The 23812-nt window shown below is 37.9% G+C and overlaps 1 protein-coding gene across 5 annotated transcripts in view; it reads left to right on the forward strand.

Annotated features, from left to right (window-relative positions):
- Positions 1–23812, forward strand: part of RTN4 (reticulon 4) — an 85885-nt gene that overhangs the window by 35018 nt on the left and 27055 nt on the right. Inside the window, exon 1 of one of the 5 annotated variants that reach the window (XM_006873533.1) lies at positions 9334–9595. The exons of the other annotated variants lie outside the window; for them this stretch is intronic. Within the exon in view, the coding sequence (XP_006873595.1) occupies positions 9562–9595 (34 nt within the window). The 5' untranslated portion in view covers positions 9334–9561. Of the gene's footprint in view, positions 1–9333; positions 9596–23812 lie in introns of those variants that run through there. 5 annotated transcript variants of the gene reach the window in all.

Below are 23812 nucleotides of genomic sequence, written 5' to 3' on the forward strand. Positions count from 1 at the left end.
TGCTCTCTGTTTGTTGTTGGTAGTTCATTGGTAAAGAAAATTTATTATGTCTGTTCAAATCACTAAGATCGTATTGATAGTGATTGTTTAACATGTTGGTCTTGCTGGGTTGCCACTACTGCAGAGTATTTTCAATTCATAATCAGGATGTCGAAAGTATCTTACTAACTTACTAATACCATTGAAGAGTAAAGTATAAACCAACCACAAAAGTTCTTTATTTATTCATTATTCTTAAACTACATGATATCTGGGATTAACTATGTATGTCCAGGTGTGATATGCTGTAGGATAAGTACTGGACTGCTAACTGAGTGGTCCTTGGTAAGCCTATACGGGGCCACTATGAGTCAGAAATGACTCTCTGGCTCTTAACAAGTGTATAATAAAGAACTCACTTAAAAAGAATCCATTTATCTAGGTAAAGAATTAAAAATTAAGTTGCAGGTTTATATATACATTTTACATTTGTTCATGGATAAAAGCTTTCTTTTGATAGTGTACGTGACAATGCATTGTAGCTACTATAGGCACTTCAATTAAGCTGTAGCTTTAGTGAGCATATTTAGAACACTTGGATAATTGTATGAATTTTGAATATGATGGTGAACAGTTACTGTTGAATGCTTGTAAGGTGTTAGGTGCCTTCAAGTTGCCTTTGACTCAAAGAGAGACCCTGTATAGGGTTTCCAAGGAGCTGCTGGTTGGTGGGTTGTTGTTGTTGTTGTTAAGTGCCGTCGAGTCGGTTCCGACCCATAGCGACCCTGTACAGGGTTTCCGAGGGTGTAAATCTTTACGGGAGTAGAAAGCCTCATCTTTCTCCCGCGGAGCAGCTGGTAGTTTCGAACCGCTGACCTTAAGGTTCGCAGCCCGATTCGTAACCACTACTCTACCAGAGCTCCTTGGTTGGTGGGTTAGAACTACTGAACTTGCATTTAGCAGTCCAGTGGTTATCCTACAGCGTCTATGGGTGAGTTAAGTACCCTGAAAAATTAATATGTTTAGCAAAAATTGAATAAACTATCTTTACCTAGAAGGCTATGATAAATGTACAGTGTCACTAAATTGGAATTTAATTGTTAATAAAGGAAGTATACATTTACTTAAATGTGACATTGTAAAGTCAGTGAGAACATTAAGTGCTACTGTAGGGATTAAAACAGATAGAAAACAAATAACAAAACAGGTATCATAAAAGATGTTGTTGTTGTTCTGTGCTGTGGAGTCAGTTTCGATTCATAGAGACCCTGTACAGGGTTTCTGATGCTGTAAATCTTTACGGGAGCAGAAAGCCTCATCTTTCTGTTAAATACAGAGTGGTTGAAAGAACTTCATTCTAAAAATCATCATAAAACTGAGTTTTAATTCTGGCATTATCATTGATTTAGCTGTGTAACCTGGGACACAATTGTTACTCTCTCTGAGTTTCAGTAATTTTAGTAGTAAAAAATTCTGTCAGGGACATGTTACGTATCAGTGAAGTCAGAATAGCAATAGTACGTGAAACAACCGTAAGTAGTAATATATACTCATTGTAAAAATTTGTGAAATGGTGGGAAAAAGTCATCTAGAATCAGGCTGCTAACCTCTCAAGGTCAGCAGTTCAAAACTACCAGCTGTTCTGTAGGAGAAAGATGAGGCTTTCTGTGCCTGTAAAGATTTACAGCTTCGTAAACCCTCTGTGGGGTCACAATGAGTCGGAACCTACTACATGGTACACCAGCACCACCATAATCATATTGTCCATACACAATCCTTGTCAGTGTTTTACAAGATATTCCTCTAGTCTGTTTTATGCAAATGAGTACTTTATGATGTAATGAAAAAAGTAAATGTTTTGTAAAATTGGAATCATCCTACATATAATTATACTGTTTGAAAGTTAATATATATTGTACAGACTTTTTAAAATTCTTTATCATTTAAAAAGCATGTAGGAGAATAATATCTAATGCTTCATGGTATGTATATAATGTAACCAGTTGGTTCTGCTTTTGAACCTGTAGATTGGCTCTCATTTTTAATTTATAAATAATTCTGTGGGTGGTCTTTCATATTCAAATATGTTTGGCATGTCTGAATATTATTCTTACCCTAAGTTACTAGCAGTGGAAGTCCTGGATCAGTGGGTCTGAGCCTTTTTAAGACTTGCAACAGAAATTAGTCACCACAAAGTTGTACTAATATTACCCCTATAATAATGTAAGAAAACACGTTTTTAGTATAATTGAAACATTTATACTAAAACGTTTAGTATAATTGAAAAAAATGTTGAAAGTACAGTGACAGTAGTCTTCCCATCTCTGTTGCTTAGCCATCCCATGCTCCTTCCCAGTCACCTACTAGGACTTACTTCTTATGTATCCTTCCAGACAAATTCCACTTGGTAATTTTTTAAACCCTCACCAGTTTGATAGCTGAAAATAATATCTTGCACTTTTGATCTTTGATTGCTAGTGAATGTAAATATGTTGCTTATATTTATTGACCATTTGCATGTCTTATATGAATTGCCTGTTAATGCCCAATGTTCATTTGTAAATGTAGGTGTTCACCTTTTTGTAATTGGGTTTTGTGAGACTGCTTCATCTGTAAAGGAGTCTAACTTTTGTCATATAATAGGTTCCCCCTAGTTTTCTAAAAGCTATTACTTTCATTTAACATACTTCATTGCTGTTCAGTGCCATCAAGTTGGTTCCGACTCATAACAATCCTGTATAAGGTTTCCGAGGATCCGCTGGTGAGCTTGAACCGCCAATTTGTGGTTCAAATCGACTTTGCAGTCCAGTGCATTAACCCACAGCGCCCCACCATTTAGTGGGTATTTTAAATTGTCATTTAGAAAAATCTATAACTTTGTTCACTGATTGTGTATAGTTTCATTTTTGTGTTTAGTTCTGATCTAATTAAAATTGATTTTAGATTCTGATTGTTGTAGGGTTTCCTAGGAGCAGCTGGCAAGTTTGAACCATCGACTTGCTGTTCAAACAGACCTGTGGTGGAGTGTTGATCCACACCAGCACTCCAAAATTTTGATTGGAGGTCATTTATTCCCACGTGCCTTTTTGGCTGTGAAGATGTTGTAGGGTTGCTTTTCTATCCCATTATGTTGTTGGTAAGTGCCGCTGAGTTGGTTCTGACTCATTGTGATTCACTCATACAAGGTTTCCAAGGAGGAGCTCTGGTAGGTTAGAACTGCTGACTTTGTGGTTTGCAGTCCAGTGCAGATCCTGTAGCGCTACACCAGAACTCTTACCTGATTCTCCGGTGCCAGACAACAATCCCGTGGAATAGTCAGAATATTGAGAGCTCTGTCTCTGTTAGTGTGCATTCTGTAAATTGTTCTTAAGTGCCGTTGAGTAGCTTCCAACCCACAGCAACCCTATATATAGGGTTTCCAAGGAGCAGCTGATAGGAAATCAATTTTAGACTGTGTGTTGGTGCCATCTAGTGTCATAGATAGAAAACAAGGTATCTAGAATGTTTTTAAAGTGACCATATCAAATAAATTCATTTGGGGAAAGACATTTAGTGAGTTATAGATACTTATTTCATAGTAATAAATAATAAGTATTAATAATTTTGAGTTTTGATGCCGTGTTCTGGATCAAACAAATGTTTGACTCACACTACTGATTATAAAAACACTAGGAAATGACTTTGGGGATTCCTCAAGCCTATGCACTTCAGGGAATATTTTAGTATTATTAAAGATCTACTCAGAGCCTAATGACTAATAATTAACAAAATTCTGAATGTTAAAATATTTGGAAATCTTTAGAATATGTTTTCCAAAATGTTTTCTATTGTAACATTAAGAAGTTAGCATTGTTTAGTTCTCATTGTTGAGCACTTTTCCCCCAATAGATTTTATTATTCATTTTTAGCAATTTATGTGAAATTGTTTACAGAATTGAAAATGTTTATTATTTGTTGCCATTTTTAGCGTATGTTACTCATTTTTATGGATTAATGTTTCTCCTTTTTAGGTTTGATTCTGAACTTACTGCTGTAATTTAGTCCATTGTTGTTGTTGTTAAGTGCCGTCGAGTCGACAGCATATGATAGGCCTTTTTAATTTAGTACTTTTCAGAAATGAGACATGTTTAATTTCATAACTTTGTGTAGCTCAGAATAATTCCATTTTAAAACAAGTTTTAAACTACCTTTGATTATAATTGTTCCTTTTCTTTTTCAAGACTACTGTTGCAAGAAAGTAGAAATAATTTTAGCTGCTATGAATAATATACATCAGTTTGCAACTTAGAGAGTAGCACTTTCAATCCAAATATCTGTTCTCTGTCACCTTTTTCCCCTTCTGTAAGCATTGTAAAGAAAACAAAGCAAAACAAAAGCTTGAGGTTTTTGGGATTTGGAAGGAAAGAAAAAAGAAATGACTGGAAAAGGAGTAATATGTTAGAAGACCGGCGCAGATGGTGTGGTGCTGTACTGTAAGCACTGGATTGCTCACCATGAGATTGGCCATTCAAACTCAACAGCTGCACCTTGGAAACCCCTATACAGGGTCACTTATCAAAATAGCTTTCTCTTTGTCTGAAATCCTGTCATTTAGATACCAGTCTCTACATGTATATGAGTACACACACACATTCTGTTTTGAGAGGGTTGAAGAGAAAGGCATACTTTTAAATTTGTTAGTAGAAATTGATTTAATATGATTTTCCTATTATTGAGATAAATGCACTAAGAAAGCAAGAGTTTTGATTTGAGATATGAGAAGATAAAGGCAGGAAGAGTAGGTAATTTTAATTCATGGCACCCATTGGAAAGGAGTTAGAGACATGCTCAGAGAGGCTTTTTGTTATGCTTGGAGAGTGGCGAGTGGCCTTGGAAGTAGGGATATTGAAGAATGGGAAGTTGCCAAACAGAACAGTTTATTTAAGAAATAACGGATTTTGAGTTTAGGAAAAGTAGACACTCCTCCTTCCCTCGCCCCCCTCCCTATACACAGTATGCAACAGGATTTAAAATTCAGACAGTACTTTTATTTACTTCTTTTTGTAAGTGAAGGAGACTTCTGTAGCCTCATCCTTTGGAAGCTTTTATATCATTTGCTTTGAAGGAAAAATGAGTTTCTATCCAAAGTGATTACAATTCCATTTGAAAGCTGTAATCTCTCTGCTTTAAATGAAAATTGTCCTTGAAATGATTTTATTTTCTTAAAATGTGTTAAATGCTTGAGAGAAAACAAATAAAGATACAATTTTAAGATTTTTTTTTCTTAAGCTGAGATTTAATATGGAGTTAGGAACCCAACAACATCAAGGAGCTTAAAAACTATGCATACACATATTTTTTTTCAGCTGGAGAAGACTAGAAATAGGAGAGAAGCACAATAAGTTTTGTATATTGTATTGGAAACATGTCTGTTTAGAGAAGTTTGTGAATTATTGCCTCAAACTGAATGGCTTATATGAGCTTTCTTAGATTGTCGTACATACCTTGTTTCCTTGTAGTTTCATGGCTATTTTTATCACATTAATAATAGTAAATGAGTAGCACTCACAGCGTTGTTTTTGTTAAATGCCGCGGAGTCAGTTCCAACTCTTAGCAAGCCTTCTGTAAGCTTGCTAAGGTTTTCAAGGAGCAGTTGGTGGGTTTGAACTGCTGACCTTGTGGTTCACAGTCCAGTGCTGATCCTACAGCACCATACCAGGATTGTTGTTGTTGTTGTTGTGGTTGTTGTTATGTGCCATCGAGTCGGTTCCATACCAGGATAGGGCCTACTTTTACCCTGGTGTGGTACTATCGGCTAAGCACTGGATAAGTGGTGGTTCAGAACCACCAGATGCTCCTCTGAAACCCTACACAGGGTTGGTTGCTGTGAGGCAGAACCAACTCAACGGCACTTATCATTTTTGACCAGGTAATATTCTAAGGTCTTCTGGACATACTAACTCATTTTGTACTCACAACAAACAGTCCATGTGACCTCACAGCTTGAACAAATTTATATAAAAATTTCAAACTAAGTACTTTCTTGCTTAGCTTACCAAATGTAAAATGCTTAGCTTACCAAAGGTTAAAGCAACTCTAGTTTAAACATTTCCTAAGAAATAAGTAAATACTAATTGATTTCCATGACTTGGTGGTTCCCCTTAAACATAGTAACTTGAATTGCACAGACCATACAAAGTAAGGAATTAGATGTTGTTCCATAAGGAGCCCTGGTGGTAGTAGTATAGTGGGTTATGTGTTGGGCTGCTAGCCGCTAGGTCAGCAATTCAAATCCACCAATTGCTCCATAGGAGACAGATGAAACTGTTTGCTCGTATAAAGATACACAGCCTTGGAAACCCTATTTCAGGGTCACTGTGAGTTGGAATCAGCTCGATAGAACACAGAAGCAGTAAGCATGTCCAGGGTAGAAAAGGAGCCCTCATCGTGATCAAGTAGTGGTTAAGTGCTTGTCTGCTAACTGAACGGTTGGTGGTTTTAACCTACCAAAAGATGTGACCATCTGCTCTGGGAAAGTTTATAGCCTGTGGCCTTGGAAACCCTGTTGGGGCGGGGCTTTTAAGTCATCACTCAATAGTGGTGGTTTGGCAATGGGATATACGATAGAAAGATTCCCTGGTGGCACATCAGGTAAGTGCTCAGCTGCTGTCTGAAAGATCAGCAGTTTGAACCAAGCCCTTGTCTCTGGCAGAAAGACCTTGTGATCTGTTCCTATAAAGATTACAGCCTAGACAATCCTTTGGAGGCAATTCTACTCTGCCATGTGGTGTCACTCTGACTGGAAGTTGACTCAGCAGCAGACAGTGGAGATGGTGTAGTGGTCCTGGTACCACAGTGTTTAAGCACGCAGCTGCAAAAAGGTTGACAGGTCAAACCCACTAGCTGCTTTGTGAGAAAAAGTGTGACAGCCTTCATAAAGGTTGTTGTTAAATGAGATCGAATCAGTTCCAACTCTTTATCAACCCTATATAGGGTTTCCAAGCAGCAGCTGGTGGGTTTGAACTGCCAACCTTGTTCACAGTCCAGTGCTGATCGTACAGCACCACACCAGAAGTCCCTCATAAAGATGACATCCTCGGAAAGCGTACGGAGCAGTTCCACTATGTTGTATATACAGTCAGTATGTTTTGGACTTGACTCTGTGGCTCACAATAGTGATAACAAAGGTAGAAATGCTTACTCTGAATTTCTGTTATTGTTAAGTGCTCTGGAGTTGGTTCCAACACACCGTAACTATGTATAGGGTTTTCCAAGGAGCAACTGGTGAGTTTGAACTGCCGACCTTTCGGTTAGCAGCCCAGTCAGTGATTAACCTATGGTGTCACACCAGGACTTCCTACTGTGAAGTTTAGGGCTCTTATTTTGATTTTTAAATCTATCATGAATTAGTCAGTATGTTCTTGTTGTGAAGTGCTGTCTAGTCGGTTCTGGCCCATACCAAACCTGTATAGAGTTTCTGAGGAGCAGCTGGTGAGCTTCAACTGCCGACCTTGCAGTTCAAATGGCTTTGCTGTCTGAGCATTAACCCACAGCGCCACACCAGGACTCCATTCAGTATGTTTAGATGAGTAGTTATTGCTAAGTGCTGTTCATTCCCTCTCCTATTGACCCCTGTATAGATTTCTGGGAGTCCTGGTGTGGCGCTGTGGATTAATGCGCCAGACTGCAAAGCCATTTGAACTGCAAGGCTGGCTGTTCACCAGTTGCTCCTCGGAAACCATGTACAGGGTCACTGTGGGTCGGCATCCACTCAACGGCACTTCACAACAACACCATAGGTTTCTGAGGAGTGGCTAGTGAGTTTGAACTGAAAACCTTGCAGTCCAGTGGGTATCCCACAGTGCCACACCAGGACTGCCACGCTTAGACTATGTTTTCAAATGTTAGACTTAGTACCACAGAAAATGAGAATAGTAGAAATAATAAATACCCTTGTTTGAATAAACTTTTTTCTCTCCTATAAATGTAGCACTCTGACTTGGAAACAGTATTTGGGTGCTGTGTGTGAGTGCTTCATTCAGATACTAAAGTACTTGTTAGCTTTCAGTTATAAGGAATTTGTTACTAAAAAAAAAAAAAAAAAATACTGTCTCAGAAGTTCAGTGTTTAGTGAATAGGCATTTTCAGCATGACATGTGACAAGGTGACAGGGCTCGCAAATATCAGATTGTGCCAGGGACAGATGTATAAAGTTTTGAGTTAAATATTAACTCTTGAGTTGAAACTATTGGACTCTTTAAAAATGCTTTGTTTAATTTATGTTTCAAAGAGTTAGAGAGGCGGATAGGGAAAGAAATGAGTCATCAGCACTCAAGCCACTTCTGATATTAAAGGATTTTGCAGCCCACACAGTTTTGCAGCAAGTTCTAGACAATATCTCTATTTCAGTGCTATCCAATCTTAAAAATATGTACTTTTATACATAAGGTACATACGTTTCTAAACATCTAAGCATTTTGGATTGTTTAATATTTGCTGCTTTTTCTGCTTGCTTAGATTTAAATACATTGTAGAATATTAATAAAGATGATATTCTACATTGTAATGAAAGTCAGTTCTATAAAGTTGAAGAAAATATTTAAAATGTTGAGCATAGTTTGTTTGTTTGGTTTTTTTTGGTAGTTATCAGTAAAATTTTAGTTTGCTCATATGCCGTTTTCCCAAAGCAAATGATATAATCAGCCTCTGAATATTTCTCCCCAAGCTAAGGACCTATTAATAGTACTTGTGGTGGTGTCTAATAAATATTTATTGAAAGATTGAGTAGGAGCAGGCGATGATTTAGAAATTTATAAGGCTCTAGGATTTTCATAAATTAGGTAAGAAATTAATGAAGTTTTTTAAAGGAAAAAATATAGTAGAAAGATGAGATTGCTGAAATTGAGTAAAACTTTTTTGTATGTCAGTAGCATATATCCTGTAAACACCAATAATCTGACTTTGTGATTCTCCTCTCATCATCTCCATTTGGGTGCAAAATGCTGACTACTTAAAGCCTTAATAACCATAGAGGAGAAAGTAAGAAGAGAACTTAGCATTTCCCAGGCTTGAAATGTAAACTATTACCCTCCTTTGGATCAGCCTTTTATCTTATCGAGCACCCTTTGCTTTTAGAGTTTTGAGTGAAACTAGAAACCAACAGTATAATCAACCACCTGTCAGAAACAGCAACAACAACAAAACACCCACCAAAAATACACATGGCTGTTAGTGCATTTCAAATACATTCTGTGAAAGAACAACCTTCTCTCCCTTTCTTTTGGTAATCTGCCTCTCTCCCTGCAAATGCATCTCCATTTGGTATGAGCAACAAGCAAACCACCAGAACTATAAACAGATAGAATGAAGGCAGACATGCCTGAGAATTAGTAGCCTAGATACAGATTGCACTGCGTCAGACTTCCACACCCAGAAAACGTCAGGTGACTTGAGTCCTGCTGCAGTTGTGCAGCAGAGGAGACTGCAGGCTTCAGTCGAGGAAATGGATATTTCATGTCTCAGGGAGTAGGTTTCTGCAGTTACAGCTTTGCTGTTGGTATGCCTAATTGATCATTGCACCTGGAGGGCAGATCGTGACAAGAGATGGACGGTCAGAAGAAAAATTGGAAGGACAAGGGTATATCTGCTTTTAAATACTGTTTTCTGTGTTTTAATTGTATCAGTAATATATTTATGTGAATAAACTTCACAATTTAGATGTATTTAGATGGAAAATGAAGTGTGTAAGTCTAAGGACTTAGATTTAATTTCATCTGTGTTTTCACATATGACTGCTAGAAAATGGCATGTTGCTGGTCTGTTTTACTGGCACTTGATTTAGTCTTTGCAGTTGAGATTCAGCTCTTTAATCTTATACATTGTAAGAAGTATAATTCTAATGTATTGCATGTGTTGTTCACTTTGGTGTTCGAAATCTACATAGCTATTTTCGTATTTCGTAATGACATAATTTTCCTGAGACTATGAAAAAAAAAAAAAAGCTGACTCTGTAGTTGAAATTCTAGCCAAAGGTTTGTAGGTAGCAACATACTGCATTTTGCAATAAGCTTATTTTCTTCTTTGGAAATCTGACCTGAACTTATAAATTGGTTGCCAAATGCCTTTTAATTAGTTAACATTTTCATTTATCTTGAAATCATTAAAATGTACACACAGCTTTAAATGTGCAAGTGTGTATTTAAGTCGCTAACCTTGTAATAACCAATCAGTGACCATGCTCTCCTTTCCTCCCCCTTAAAAGCCCCAGGTTCTTTCAAGTCTCAGTGGGTCATTGTGTAAGAATTTAAAGCCTGCAAGCGGTAAAATGTTGACTAATAAATGTTCTAAAAAAATTCTTATTTTAATGGATCTATGTGCCACTAAAAAAAAAAAAAAGCAGTAGGCTGTATATCTGGCCATTTCACTTATTTTTAAAATTATTGAAGATGTTTTTAAATAATTAATAATAGCTATCCCACAAAGCATTTTCTTTTTTCTGGATATGTTCAAGCTTTATAAGTCTCTACCAACGTTACTTCCTTCTCGAGCAGGCTTGTTAGCAGAATTGGTGATACATTTCTAAAAGCATTACGTAAGGCTAATTGCAGTAACTCACATTTTTCTTTTTAAAATAATTACATAAAATATGAAAAAAGGATGAATTTAAGATTCAGTTAATATTTGAGGCAGTAGAAAATTGTTTTAGTCACAGTTAAAGAAAGCAAAAGAGCCTAGTACTTTTATGGTTTCCTTACATGTGAATTTACGGATTTTTATTTCTTCGTCCTTCTGGTCATTGAGTTAGAAAGTGAAAGGTGAACAAGTATACTTTACTTATTGATGAGTAAAAAAATTATAGTAATAAACACAATACAATAAATGACAGCTTTAAAAAACAGGTGAAAAGTCACATCAGTGCCTCCTCTTCAACTATTAAGGTTCTGAATTAATCATTTAAATCGTACACATTTAATATCATAAGTTCTTTGAGATATTTAAGGTTGTTATTTTCTGAAGTAATTAAAGGCTAGTTTAAGACAGGAGAAATTAAAGAGCCGTTATAATCCATATTAGACCAATTATTTGATTATTTTTAGAAGCCAAATATAAAATCAAATTTACTCTTGAATGTCTCTGGGGAGCTTCACTTTGTGTGAAAGTGGAATGGCCTAATAGTTTTGTAGGCCTTGTCTTTGGCTTTCCTGCTATGTAGATTAACTTAACCTATTTTTCTGATTCATTGGTGAATTTATAGTGTAGCATTTTCTTCATCAGCAACTGTAGATTCTAGAGTAAGATTTAAATTGGAACTCTCTGAGAAACTGAAGCTGTTATGGAATGAGACTCTGATTTTGTGGGAAATGTGGGACAATAGAAGAACCTAATCTAGGCTCTGGGTGGATGAAAAAACAAAATGAAACAAAAAACTTATATGCAGTTTTTTCTATTCCACCCAAGTATCATTCATAATTAGAATGCTCCCAGTGATGCTAAAATATAGAGAGTACTGACGGTCCAGTGTTTAAAAAAGAATTTTTTTTCTGAATAACTAGTATTTAAGGCATTTTATTTCTGTCAGACTAAAACAGAAATTTTTATTTTTAAAATATTTTATCCTTACAAGATTTTTTTATTGTTTCTATGTGATTAAAGGCAATATTGGTGCCTTAGAAGGATTCTTAAGACAAGTGGAATAAATCTACAATAGTAATTTATTATTGGAGTTATTTGGAAGGCATTGATTCTGTCAAAAGATTTTTCAACAGCTTAAAATAACAAGGAATAGGTAAGTTTGTGGGTTAGAATGGTGTGGAAGAATGATGTAACCACTGAACAAGGTATGACTGAGACAATAAGGCTTTCTATGTCAAGCAGAATATTTATATATGGACAGTAGTTGGAAGATTAGCTTGGTGTAGTCAAAAAAATATAGATGATTTGCAAGATCTAGGTTGTGTTTCCACAAACTTTTCAGAAGATGAGTTTGTTGCTGCTGTTAAGTGCTGTCGAGTAGTGTTTCTTAAAAATACAGATTATACTCACTTTCTAGATAAATTTTTAAGTGCCATGAAGTCAGTTCTAAATTTGTATAGAGTTTCTGAGACATGACTGTTGGGTTTGAACCACCAATCTTATGATTAGCAGTCCTGTGCTTATCCTACAGTACTACACCAGGACTCCTTCTAGATACTAAACTCTTGGTAGTTTTTGTGGTGGTAAAGGGTGAATGAAGTCAGCATAGCCTGACCACCGAGGTACGAGAAGACACTGAAAAGTAAATAAGAATTAGGGACAATTTTGGTAAAAGCCACAACATACACAATTTTGCAACAGCAATAATAGCAACCCAAACCAGAAAATGTGTGTGTGGTTACATTGGGAGATATGTATGCTGATCTATGGTGGTGGTTCTGATTCATACCTACCCTGTAGAGGTAAACGTGTGAATATGTGTATGTGCATGTTTAGGCGGGAGTCGTGGTGTGGCGCTGTGGGCGCTGGACTGCAAAGTTGGTTTGAAGTGCAAGGTGTGCGGTTCAAGCTCACCAGTCGCTCCTTGGAAACCATATACAGGGTCGCTATGGGTCAGAACCGACTCAGCGGCACTCAGTGATAACAACAGCAACAATGTTTAGGTATTTCTGTAATATAGATAAGATAATATAGACATGTTAGTGTGTGCTGCATATATATTCACATATAAAATAGAGTACATGACTAGGGAGCATAGTTACAGACAATTCCTAAACATAGCCAAACACCTCATGGGTTTTGAGGGATTAGGGCCTTAATCTTGTGGGTCAATTTGGTCAATTGGCATAGCATAGTTCATAAAGATAATGTTCTGCACCCTAGTTTGAGGAGTAGCATGTAGGGTCTTAAAAGCTTGCAAGTTGCCAGCTAAGATACAGTTATTGCTCTCTACACATCTGAAGTGAAAGAGAAAGAGGAAACCCAAAGCTCAGAGAAGAAGTGAGTTGATTGGACTAACAATCTAAATGAACCATGGACTCCCCTGTCTTGAGACCAGATCAAGATGGTGTCTAGCTACCACCACCAACTGTTCTGACTAGAGGCAGTATGGATAGATGGTTCTGGATAGAATGGGAGAAAAATGTAGAACAAAATTCAAATTCCTAAAAAAGGCTAGACTTTCTGGACTAGTAGAGATTAGAAGGACCCCCAAGACACTCACCCTGGGATAGCCTTTAAACTTAGAATTCAAACTACTCCCCGTGGTCACCCATCAGCCAAAAGATGAGTGGCTCATAAAATATCACCTATAAGTGCTGTGCTTCTCTAAAAAATCATCTAAACGTGACCAAGCTGTCAATATTTACCCTAGGTCAACGATGAGAAGGTAAGGGGGGAACATGGTAGCTAGATTAATGGAAAAAGAACAACCAGAATGGAGATGACAATACTAATAGATTGTGTGTGTGTGTGGGGGGGGGGGGCGGGGTGCGGCTGCTGCTAAATGGGAACCTAAAGCTTCACCACAAGTGTGGTAAAATATCTTAAAGTACATATTGCTGATCTCCTGCTCATACCTATCAAATCAGAATGTACAGTGGAAGGGGGCCCAGCAGTCTTGGCTCCTGGTTTAATTCATGATATATTCAGATAAATTTGGGAAACACTATTTTTCTTGGTTCTGGTACTGCGCTGATTTTGGCTAGAGTAAGAAGTATACTCCCCTCCTCCCCTTACTTTTTATGGTTTCTTGGGTGCAGTTAGAAGGTTCTTGGGTTTTCTGAAGACACCTGGGCAAGATTGCAAAAGGCATGAAATTTTGTATTTTATCATAAGGGAAGTATAAAGGCTTTCGAAGTAGTAAAGCAGAATGGTAAAATCTGAAAGATTGGTTTGGGATGCTGTGTAAGATAAATTAAAGGAGGGGAAACCTAGATGCTGACCAGTTAGGATGACTATATGTGTGCCTAGATTTAAAGCAAAGAGAGTCTGAACTTGGCCTGAAATAGGAATGAAAAAGAAGCTGCAGATTTGAAAAACTCAAGCAAAGGATATTTGACATTTGGCGGTGGGGAGGGAGGGACACAAAGGACAGCATAACATTTTTAGACTGAGTTAAATGTTGGCAATGATAACGTTTTAATGTCAGTAAAAACAGAGCTAGAGTAGAGAAGATGTCAGGTTGGATTTGGTGGTGGCGATGGTTGTGCGCCATCGAGTGAGTTCCAAGTTGGGTTTGGTGGTGGTGTGGTGGTGGTGTGCTGTGGAGTCAGTTCTGACTCATAGCAACCCTGTATAAAGTTTCTGAGGCTTGAAGTGATAGATTATGTCTGAAGCTCAGCAGATGGTCAGGTTTAATGATAAAGAATTGGGATTGAGTACAAAGTGAGACAGAATACAATGAAGTTTGCACAGAGATAGCTGAAGACAAGGAAAATTTAAAACACATGGTGGCAGTTCTCTTCATGTGGGGTCCACAGTGAGTCAAAATACACAGCATGGAAACTAACAACAACCACAAAAGCTCTGTGAAAAGAGATCAGTAAGTTGTATTTTAAACAGAAGCAATAGGATAATGTAGTTTCACTGATTATAAGAAGAAAATTTTCAAGAAGGGAATGGGTGGTTAAATGCTGGTAGATCCAAACTACTGACCTTTTGGTTAGCAGCCTAGCTTGTAATCCACTATGCTACCGACTCGAACGCACTTAACAATACCCATATATATTTATATTATTATTATTCATATATACGTGTGTGTGTGTGTAGCTCTGGTAGCGTAGTGGTTGTGAATCAGGCTGCTAACCTTTCAGGGTCAGCAGTTTGAGACTACCAGCTGCTCCGCGGGAGAAAGATGAGGCTTTCTGCTCCCATACAGATTTACAGCTTCAGAAACCCTGTTCAGGGTCACTGTGGGTCAGAACTGACTCCACAGCACATAATAACATTATATATATATAGTGGTGGTGGTTGTTATGTGTCACACATACAAAAGAATTCCTACCTGACCGGGAGTGTAATAGCCCCAGATGATAAGCACTGGACTGTGAGTCACAGGGTCAGCAATATGAGACAGCCAGCCACTCTATAGGAGAAAGATGCAGCTTTCTTGTTCTGTAATCTTTTCCTCCACTAAATGGGGATTTAGAAAACACATATTCTTCATTGTTTTCATGACTACAATATTCTCCTATATTTGTTATTCCTCATGCAAAAGAATAAATATTATCCATGATTATTTTCAAGTGTCTGGGTTACAGTATTCAGGCTCTTGGTGAATATAGTAAACTGTTCTCTAGAAAGATTGGATAGATTACTAGTTTGAGAAATATACAGAAGCGTGTATCCTGAATCTTGGCCATGATGAACAATTTGTATGTATTTCAGATGGTTTTACAATCCCTTTCTAAGATAGCTATTTTGTCAGTTTTATGTAGGTTAAATTAATATAAAAATCAAGCTTGCATTAACAAAAAAGTATGATTATTTCGTATATAGTTTAAGGAGCCCTGGTGGCACTGTTGTTTAGGCATATTGGGCTGCTAACCACAAGGTAAAACCCACCAGCTGCTTCACAGGAGAAATATGAGGTGGTCTGTTTGCATAAAGTTTATTGTCTCAGAACTCTTATATAGAGGGGCTGTGAGTTTGAATAGGATCCACTTGATACCATTGGGGTTTGGATATGGTTTATAGTGTTATATGGACAGGAGTAGTGGTGTGGTGCTGTTTTGGGTAAGTACTGGACTACTTATCATAAGGTTGGCGGTTCAAACTCACCAGTTGCTCCTCCGAAACCCTATACACTCCCGGTCCAGCGCATTAACTCCCAGTGCCACACCAGGATTCCAGATACAATATAGTAAGGTATGCTCACCATGGAATGGTCAGTCATTCAAGATGAAAAAGTCAACATTTACCTGAGGACAAAGTTGGACAGGAGGGTTGCATGGGAATAGGAACCATGGGGGGTGGGGGGTGACTGTTTCATGGAGGAGACTGCAGTCACTGAGATGAAACAAAGTGTGTGATTGGCTGAAAGTAAAACTGATGATCTTGTCTGTAAACCTTCACTCAGTTCACAAAAAGTAGAAAAAGGAGTTGGGCATTGAGATCGATTTAGTAATTTTTACTCCTGTTTGGTTCATCAGACTACAGATTTGTTGGAACTACGATTGTCCATAAGAATGAGGAATTACAACCCTTCTTTGTTGTTCATACTCAGTTGTTTATTTTTCCTACCTAAATCAGAAATTTTGAATAGACTATTCTGAACCATGATCTGAGTACTGTACCTTGTTTTATTGTCTGGTTTTTGTTTGTCGTTGTAAAGTGCCATTGAGCCAGTTCTGACCGGCCTTGTATAGGGTTTCCAAGGAGTGGCTGGTGGGTTTGAACTTCTGACCTTGCTATTCAAATGACCTTGCAGTCCAGCAGATTATCTTATAGTGCCACAGCAGGACTCCTTCATTGCCTGTATTATTAGGCTTTTATTCAGTAAGTATTTTGCAAATGTGTATGTACAGTCCTTCTGTCTTAATCTGGAAGCTCCACTGAAACCTACTTAGCAATACAGCAACATACTAACCTCCACTGACAAACAAATGGTGACTGTACTTGAGGTTCATTAGCTGGGGATTGAACCTGGGTCTCTATAACTTATTTACTTACTGTAGTTGTTCAGTCCCGTTAAGTCAGTTCTGACTGTTAGCAACACTGTAACGTTCCCAGAGTTGTAAGTCTTTTTGGGAGCAGAAAGCCTCCCTTTCTGCCTTGGAGTCACTAGTGGGTTTGAGCCACTGACCTTATGGCTCACAGTCCAGTGCTTATCCTATGGTGCGTCCTCATTCCCCTGTTTTCTTACTGTTGTTGGTTATTGTTAAGTGCCATCGAATCGGTTTCGACTCATAGTGACCTCGTATAGGGTTTCCGAGGAGTGGCTGGTGAATACTAGTGAATGTAATTTTGTTTTTCTGGACTTAAAATTTGCTTTGAGCAATGACTTCTCCCCTATTTCTCCCTCTTCCCCAGTCTAGTAAATCTTTTTGAGTCTCTAGAGTTGTGGAAGAAGGTATTTCCCTTTCGTTTCTATTAGTAGAAAATAGGGTTCTGAACAGCAGTTTCCTGTTTCTAAGACTTGTTGTTACGTGCCATCAAGTTGGTTCCGACCCGTAGCGACACTGTATAGGGTTCCCAAGGGGCAGCTGGTGAGCTTGAACCACTGACCTTGCTGTTCAAACTGATTTTGTAGTCCATCGCATTAACCCACAACTCCACACCAGGACTTAGTACCTCTTTTAATGCTGACTTGCAACAAGAAGTAAAATTTAAATCATAGTAAATGATGCATTGAACTAATCCAAATTGGGTTTTGTACTTACATAGATTGAGAGAAAGATAAGGTTGGTTGTTCCTGCAGAGATTTATAGTCTCAGAAATCCTGTATCAGGTCTCTAAGTTGGAATCAGCACAATAGGAGTGAGCTTTAAAAAAGAAGTGTATGCAGATCTTGGTCATTTCTAGTCATTTAAAATAAATTGCCACACGCTTATCTAAATTTATAATCAAAGAAAAGTCTTTGATTATAAATCACTATATTCTTCATAATTACTGCGAAAGATCTCAAGAGCAATGCCAGTTTGAGGACTAAGGTGCACACTTGACTCAAGTGCTTTCAGTCACCTCATAAGCATGTGAAAGTTAATACAATGAGTAAGGAAGATCATAGAAGAATCGATGCATTTGAATTATCGAGTTAAAGAAGAATATTAAAACTACCACGGACTGCCAGGAGAGCAAATAAATTTGTGTTGTAAGAAGTACAGCTACAGAGCTCCATAGCAGCCAGGCTGGTGAGAGTTGTCTCTTATACTTGGGACATGATATCAGGAGGGACTTAATTCCTGGAGAAGGACATGACGGATGGTAAAATGGAAGGACATTGTGCGTGGTAAAAAGAGGAAGACCTTCAACTAGATGGATTGGCACAGTGGCAGCCACAGTGGGTTCAAGTATGAAAACAATTGTGAGAATGGCACAGGATCAGACAGTGTTTCATTTTGTTGAGCACAGGGTCCGCTATGAGTCAGAACTGACTATGGCACCTAGAAACAACAGTAGTCCTTTACAGTTGAAGATTGCTAAAGTTTGTTCAGGTAAAAAGAGTTATTGACTTAGGATATATGGTACAGCCTGCTTAGAGAGAAAGTATTTATTTAGCTTTGCCTTAGTGATAATTGAATTAATTGTATGGTTTCCTGTGAAGGGAAAGTTTTCATATGTGTTAGAAAAATTTTCAGTGGGAAGTTAGAATTATTTTCTGTTTTGTCTATTGTTTTTGTTCTGATAAAGCTGGAAATGGAATGTGGGATTAAAAAGTATTAAAAAACACATAAGCTAAGTAAATTAATGAATTTACTTAATTTATAAGTTAGGCATGGAACCTTGTGGTTCTCAGTAAAATTTGGACTCTCTTTAGAAGGCAACAACAAATAAAACATAGGTGGACCTTTCTACATCATTTTGCTGTTGTTGTTGTTAGGTGCCATTGAGTCGGTACCGACTCATAGTGACCTTATGCACAACAGAACGAAACACTGCCCGATCCTGGGCCAACCTCACTATTGTTGCCATGCTTGAGCCCATTGGTGCTGCTGCTTTGCCAATCCATCTCGCTGGGTGTATTCCTCTTTTTCTCTGACCCTCCACCTTACCAAACATGATATGCTTCTCCAGCGACGGGTGCGTCTACATTATAGTGAGGGATTTTCTACTTGAAGATACTTGGTGTAGAAGAAAAATCCACTTAATTGTGAACACAGGTTCAGAGCAAATAATGGATAGAAAATTTTAATTAAAAGACTGATCTTGAAAGATAAAATCAATAATTAAGAAAATATGTTCATTTTAGTTTATTCTTAACAAAATTAAGGTTGTGATCACAGCTATGCATAAGTTCTTCAAATGAATAGAGGATGAATCAAGTTTGGTCTTTTAAAGGGTGTGATTTTTGCCACAAAATTGTAGCACAAAATGGCGTCTTTTGCTTCTTGGTTGATTTCACAATGGATCTTTTGTAATGTTCCCTTACAAAAACCTATTCAAGGCTTTGCTGTTTTTCCTAAAGCTTCTCTTAATCTTTTTAAGGGTAGATACTGTCCAAGTCCTGGTGTGGCGCTGTGGGCTAATGCATCAGACTGCAAAGTCGTTTGAACTGCAAGGTCGGTGGTTCAAGCTCACCAGCTGCTCCTTGGAAACCCTATACATTGCTATGGGTCGGAATCAACTCTACGGCACTTAACAACAACAACTGTCTGAGTGCTTATTGGACTGTTTTTCAATATCACTCATCAGTTTTATGAAATCATTAATAGAAAGATTTGCAATTGATGTTTACATTGCAGCTGATAGTACAGATGAGCTTGAATTAAGTTTTAAGTGGTGGTTTGATGAGTGGTTATTTTCTTATTTATGATGTCTCAGTTCCTGTCTCACTTCACAGCCGTATGGACTTATTTAACAACACTAACTGTGGTTAAGAGGATCCTGTTAATATTCCTCAAATGCTGCTAATTACTAGAAATAATTTTTAAAAACAGCAACAAAGAAACCACTTTAAAATTATGTGGGGAAAGGAATATGTGTTCAAAAATTCACTCAGTGTTCAGTTGTAAATGCCATGTGGTTTCAGGAATAGTATTAAGGTTCCAGCCTTGCTCTGTAGGATTTGTTTTTTTGTGAAGTGAAATTTTAAGCATTGACTTCATACTTTCGTGTTTGACGATCCATGAGTCCGTATTGACTCGATGGCACCTAACAACAAGAGCAACACCCATTTAGAACTGCATTTTTTAGTTGTCTTGCTGTGACACTAGGGGATAAGTCAGGTCAGCAGTTCAAAGCCACTAGCTGCTCCACAGAAACCCTATACAAAGTCGTTATGAGTCTGAATCAACTCTGCAGCACTTAATAACAGTAGCAACAAATGAACTCTTGTTAGCAAGTTCATTGATTTAAAAAATTTTTTTTTTACATTACTGAGCATCTCACCTGGTGTGGTGCAGTGGGTTAATGTGCTGGACTGCAAAGTCATTTGAACTACAACATCAGTGGGTCAGAGTTCACCAGTCACTCCTCAGAAACCCTATACAGGGTCACTATGGGTCAGAACTGACTTGAGGGCACTTAAAACAACAACAAAAACAATCATCTTACCTATCTTTCTATATTTCCTTTCCTTTGATGTTGGAAGTCCTGGTGTGGTACTGTAGGATAATGCACTGGACTACAAGGACAGTTTGAACTGCAGATTGGCGGTTCACCTTCACCAGCTGCTTCTTGGAAACCCTAAACAGGGTCACTATGAGTCGGAACTGACTCGACAGCAATCTCAACTATCTTTATATATTTTCTTTTCATTTATGTTAGCGTAATAGTTTTAATGTTTTCAAAGCAGGTATAATTTAGAGTGCTTCTGTTGTCAGGTTGCTTCTAGAAAACAATTGGCAGTTTAAGCAGAAACATGACCTACTCCTTTTATGTTACTGGAATTTATTGGTCTGTTACTGGTGTGAGAGTAAACTGCTTCTCCTCTTCTCCGCACTTAAATGAAGATCAAAACAGGTTTGACATCCTAAAGTACTATAAACAGCAAAGAGGGGAAGGTAAGTCAAAGGATTGCTGCTGGGTGTCAGTTCAAACATGCATGGATTTATTCCAAATAAAACATGTTTGAACTTGTCTCTGAGATCAGTGGATGGCTGCAGACAAGTTCTCTCGGCAAAACACTTGTCCTAGTCACAGTAGCTTTGGAGGGGTTCTGCGGTGCCTGATACATTCAGGTTTGTCTGTGCAGCTGTCTTCCATAGGGGCATAGGGGTTATCTCTTTTTTTTTCTTTTTTTTACTTTTTGTTGTGAATTGGGTGATTGGGTGAAGGTTTATACAGCAAATCAGTTTTCCATTTAACAGTTGAAATACAATCAATGGATTGCAATCCCTACAATCATTTTTCCTGCTTTCTCTCATTATTTTCTATTCCTCCTCCTGTCCTATTCCTTCTTGTCTTATGAACATGATCTTTGGGCAAATGTTGCCCTTTTTGTCTCAAACTGATGATGATTCAAAGGAATGTGTACCTCGCTAGTGTTACTGGTTCTTGTAAACCTCTCTGTTGTTTGGCTGAAATTTGAGCTACAGAGTGAGTTCATTTCCAGGCTATGGTCTTTAAGAGTTCCACCAGTCTCTGTCTGATCAGTAAGCATGGTTTTTTATATACATATATATAATTTTGAGTTTTGTTCCACAGTTTTCTCCCAGTCTATCCAGGGGCTTCTATTGTGAGCCGTATATGAGAATAAGTAACCAGTAATAATCTAGTCTAGCTCTTCCAGTCTCCAAGTCATGGAGGCTGAGGTTTGTGTGATCCATTAGCTCCCTGGACTAATTGCTCCCATACATCTTCAATTTCCTACAGATGGGGAGAAACCAATAGTTGTACCTTAGGTGGTGACTGACAAGCTTTTAACACTCTTAATAGGATTTAGAACATTGCTTTTGTGGACTACCTGTCCCCAGTGAGGTAATCTTAATAGATTTTCACAAATGAAACAGGGTGATCACAGGAGCTTATTAGGAAGAAGTTTTAAGACACTTGAAAACTGCATTGGTGAGAAAAAAAGCTGGGACAGGAAAGCTGTGCTGAGGACATTTTTTCCATCACAATGCATCTTCTCATTCTTTGAGGGTAGCAAGCAAAGTCTGTCCTATGGAAAACCTTACCTCATCCACCCTAGAGCCTTGATCTTACCCCTTCTGACTTCTTTTTTGTTCCCCAGACTCAGAACATTTAAAAGGATCATGATTTGATTCCTCATGAAGATGTCAAATTTGCTGTTTTGACATGGTGTCAGTAGAAGAACGCATAATTTTTCTGGGAAGGGTTGTTGTTGTTGGGAGCCATAGAGTGGTTCCAACTCATAGCGACCCTTTGCACAACAGATGACAACACTGCCTGACCCTGTGCCATTCTCACAATTGCTGTTATGCTGGAGCCGTTGCTGCTGCCACTGTGCCAGTCCAGCTCATTGGAGGTCTTCCTCTTTTTCGCTGACCTTCCATTTTACCACGGTCCTGCCTGATAACATGTCCGAAATAAGAGAGACGAGCTCTCACCATCTTGGCTTCTAAGGAGTATTCTGGCTCTACTTCATCCAACAGATTTATTTATTCTTCTGGCAGTCCATGGTACTTTTAATATTCTTCTCCAGCACCATGACTGAATGCATCAATTTTTCTACACATGCATGCGAGGCTGTTGAAAATACCATTACTTGGTTCAGGTGCACCTTAGTCCTCAAACTGATGTCTTTGCTATTGAACACTTTAAAGGAGGTCTTGTGAAACAGAGTTTCCTAATACAGTACGTCATTTGATTTCTTGATTGCTGCTTCCATGAGTGTTGATAGTGAATCCAAGAAAAAAGGAAGTCTATGATAACTTCAGTCTGTCCTCCATTTATCATGATGTTATTGGTCCAGTGGTGAGGATTTTTGTTTTCTTTTCATTGAGGTGCTACCCTTACTAAGGCTGTGGTCTTTGATCGTCATTAGTAAATATTTTAAGTCCTCTTCACTCAGAGCAAGCAAGGTTGTATCATCAGTGTATTGTAGATTGTTAATGATTGTTAGTGAGTCTTCTCCAGTCCTGATGTCACGTTCTTCTTCATGTAATCCAGGTTCTTGGATTATTTGCTCAGCATACAGATAGAATAATAAGTATGATGAAAGGATACAACCCTGACACACACCTTCCCTGATTTTAAACCAGGAAGTGTAACAGGAAGTCCTTCAGAGATGTCATAGCCTAGTTGGGAAATATGTCAAGAAACAATATCTTCAAATTTTGGTAATTTTTTAAAAAAATAAAAGGTAATTGTGGTTTTCTGTAGCAATACTTAATCTGTGACTGCACAGTTTTGTGAATGAGTGGCCTCATAAAACGTGGATCGTCTGCAACTGCCGAAGGTGACTAGTGGTAATATATAAAAAGTATTTGGCTCAGAATAGAGCATTACTAAATTATTGATTCCCATTCTGAGTGTTGCAAATGCTTAAGCACTTGAGTACTAGCTAAAAGGTTAGTGGTTTATACCCACCCAGAGGTACAGAAGAAAGGCCTGGTGATTGACGTCTAAAAGGTCGCAACCCGGAAAAACATTTGGGAGCACTTTTCCTCTATACAAACATGCAAGTTGCCACGAATTGGTGTTTACTTAACAGCAACTAGCAACAAATTATTGTAGAAAAGATGTTAAAAACTGTTTTTTCCTTAAGTGCATGAGGATTGAATTGGCCAGAAGTACTGTATTATCATCAGAAGGCAGGATACATTTACTGGTGAAAGAGACATGATCTGAAGTTTATTTGTATGTTTTAAAAACCAGTGACCAGAAGAAAAGGTGGCATGAGAGATGCTGGTTTGCCAGATATTTGATTTGAGTTATTTTGTAGCAATGCTATGTGCCCATCAGTTTAAAACTTGATAATTGAAACCCAATTAACAATACTTTTGAAAATTGAATTCACCTTTTTAAAATTCAGGCATTAGTTACGTGTTGCAGTTATATTTGATTGCCCAGTCTTTGCTATGAATTATTACCTCTGTTTAGTACATTCAGTTCACCAACCATTTCTATAGATAAAATCTTTCCACTTCAAATAGTATCTTAGATGGGAGCACCATTATTCTAGTTTTACACAAGGGGAGACAGAGGTTATGTGACACATTCAGAGTCAATACCCAACCAAAAAGCAAACCCATTGCTATTGGGTTGATTCTTACTCATAATGACACTGTAGTAGAATGGAGTAGAGAACTACTAC

This window comes from Chrysochloris asiatica, unplaced genomic scaffold, assembly GCF_000296735.1.
Source record: "Chrysochloris asiatica unplaced genomic scaffold, ChrAsi1.0 scaffold00245, whole genome shotgun sequence".
In the NCBI taxonomy this organism is placed as follows: domain Eukaryota; kingdom Metazoa; phylum Chordata; class Mammalia; order Afrosoricida; family Chrysochloridae; genus Chrysochloris; species Chrysochloris asiatica.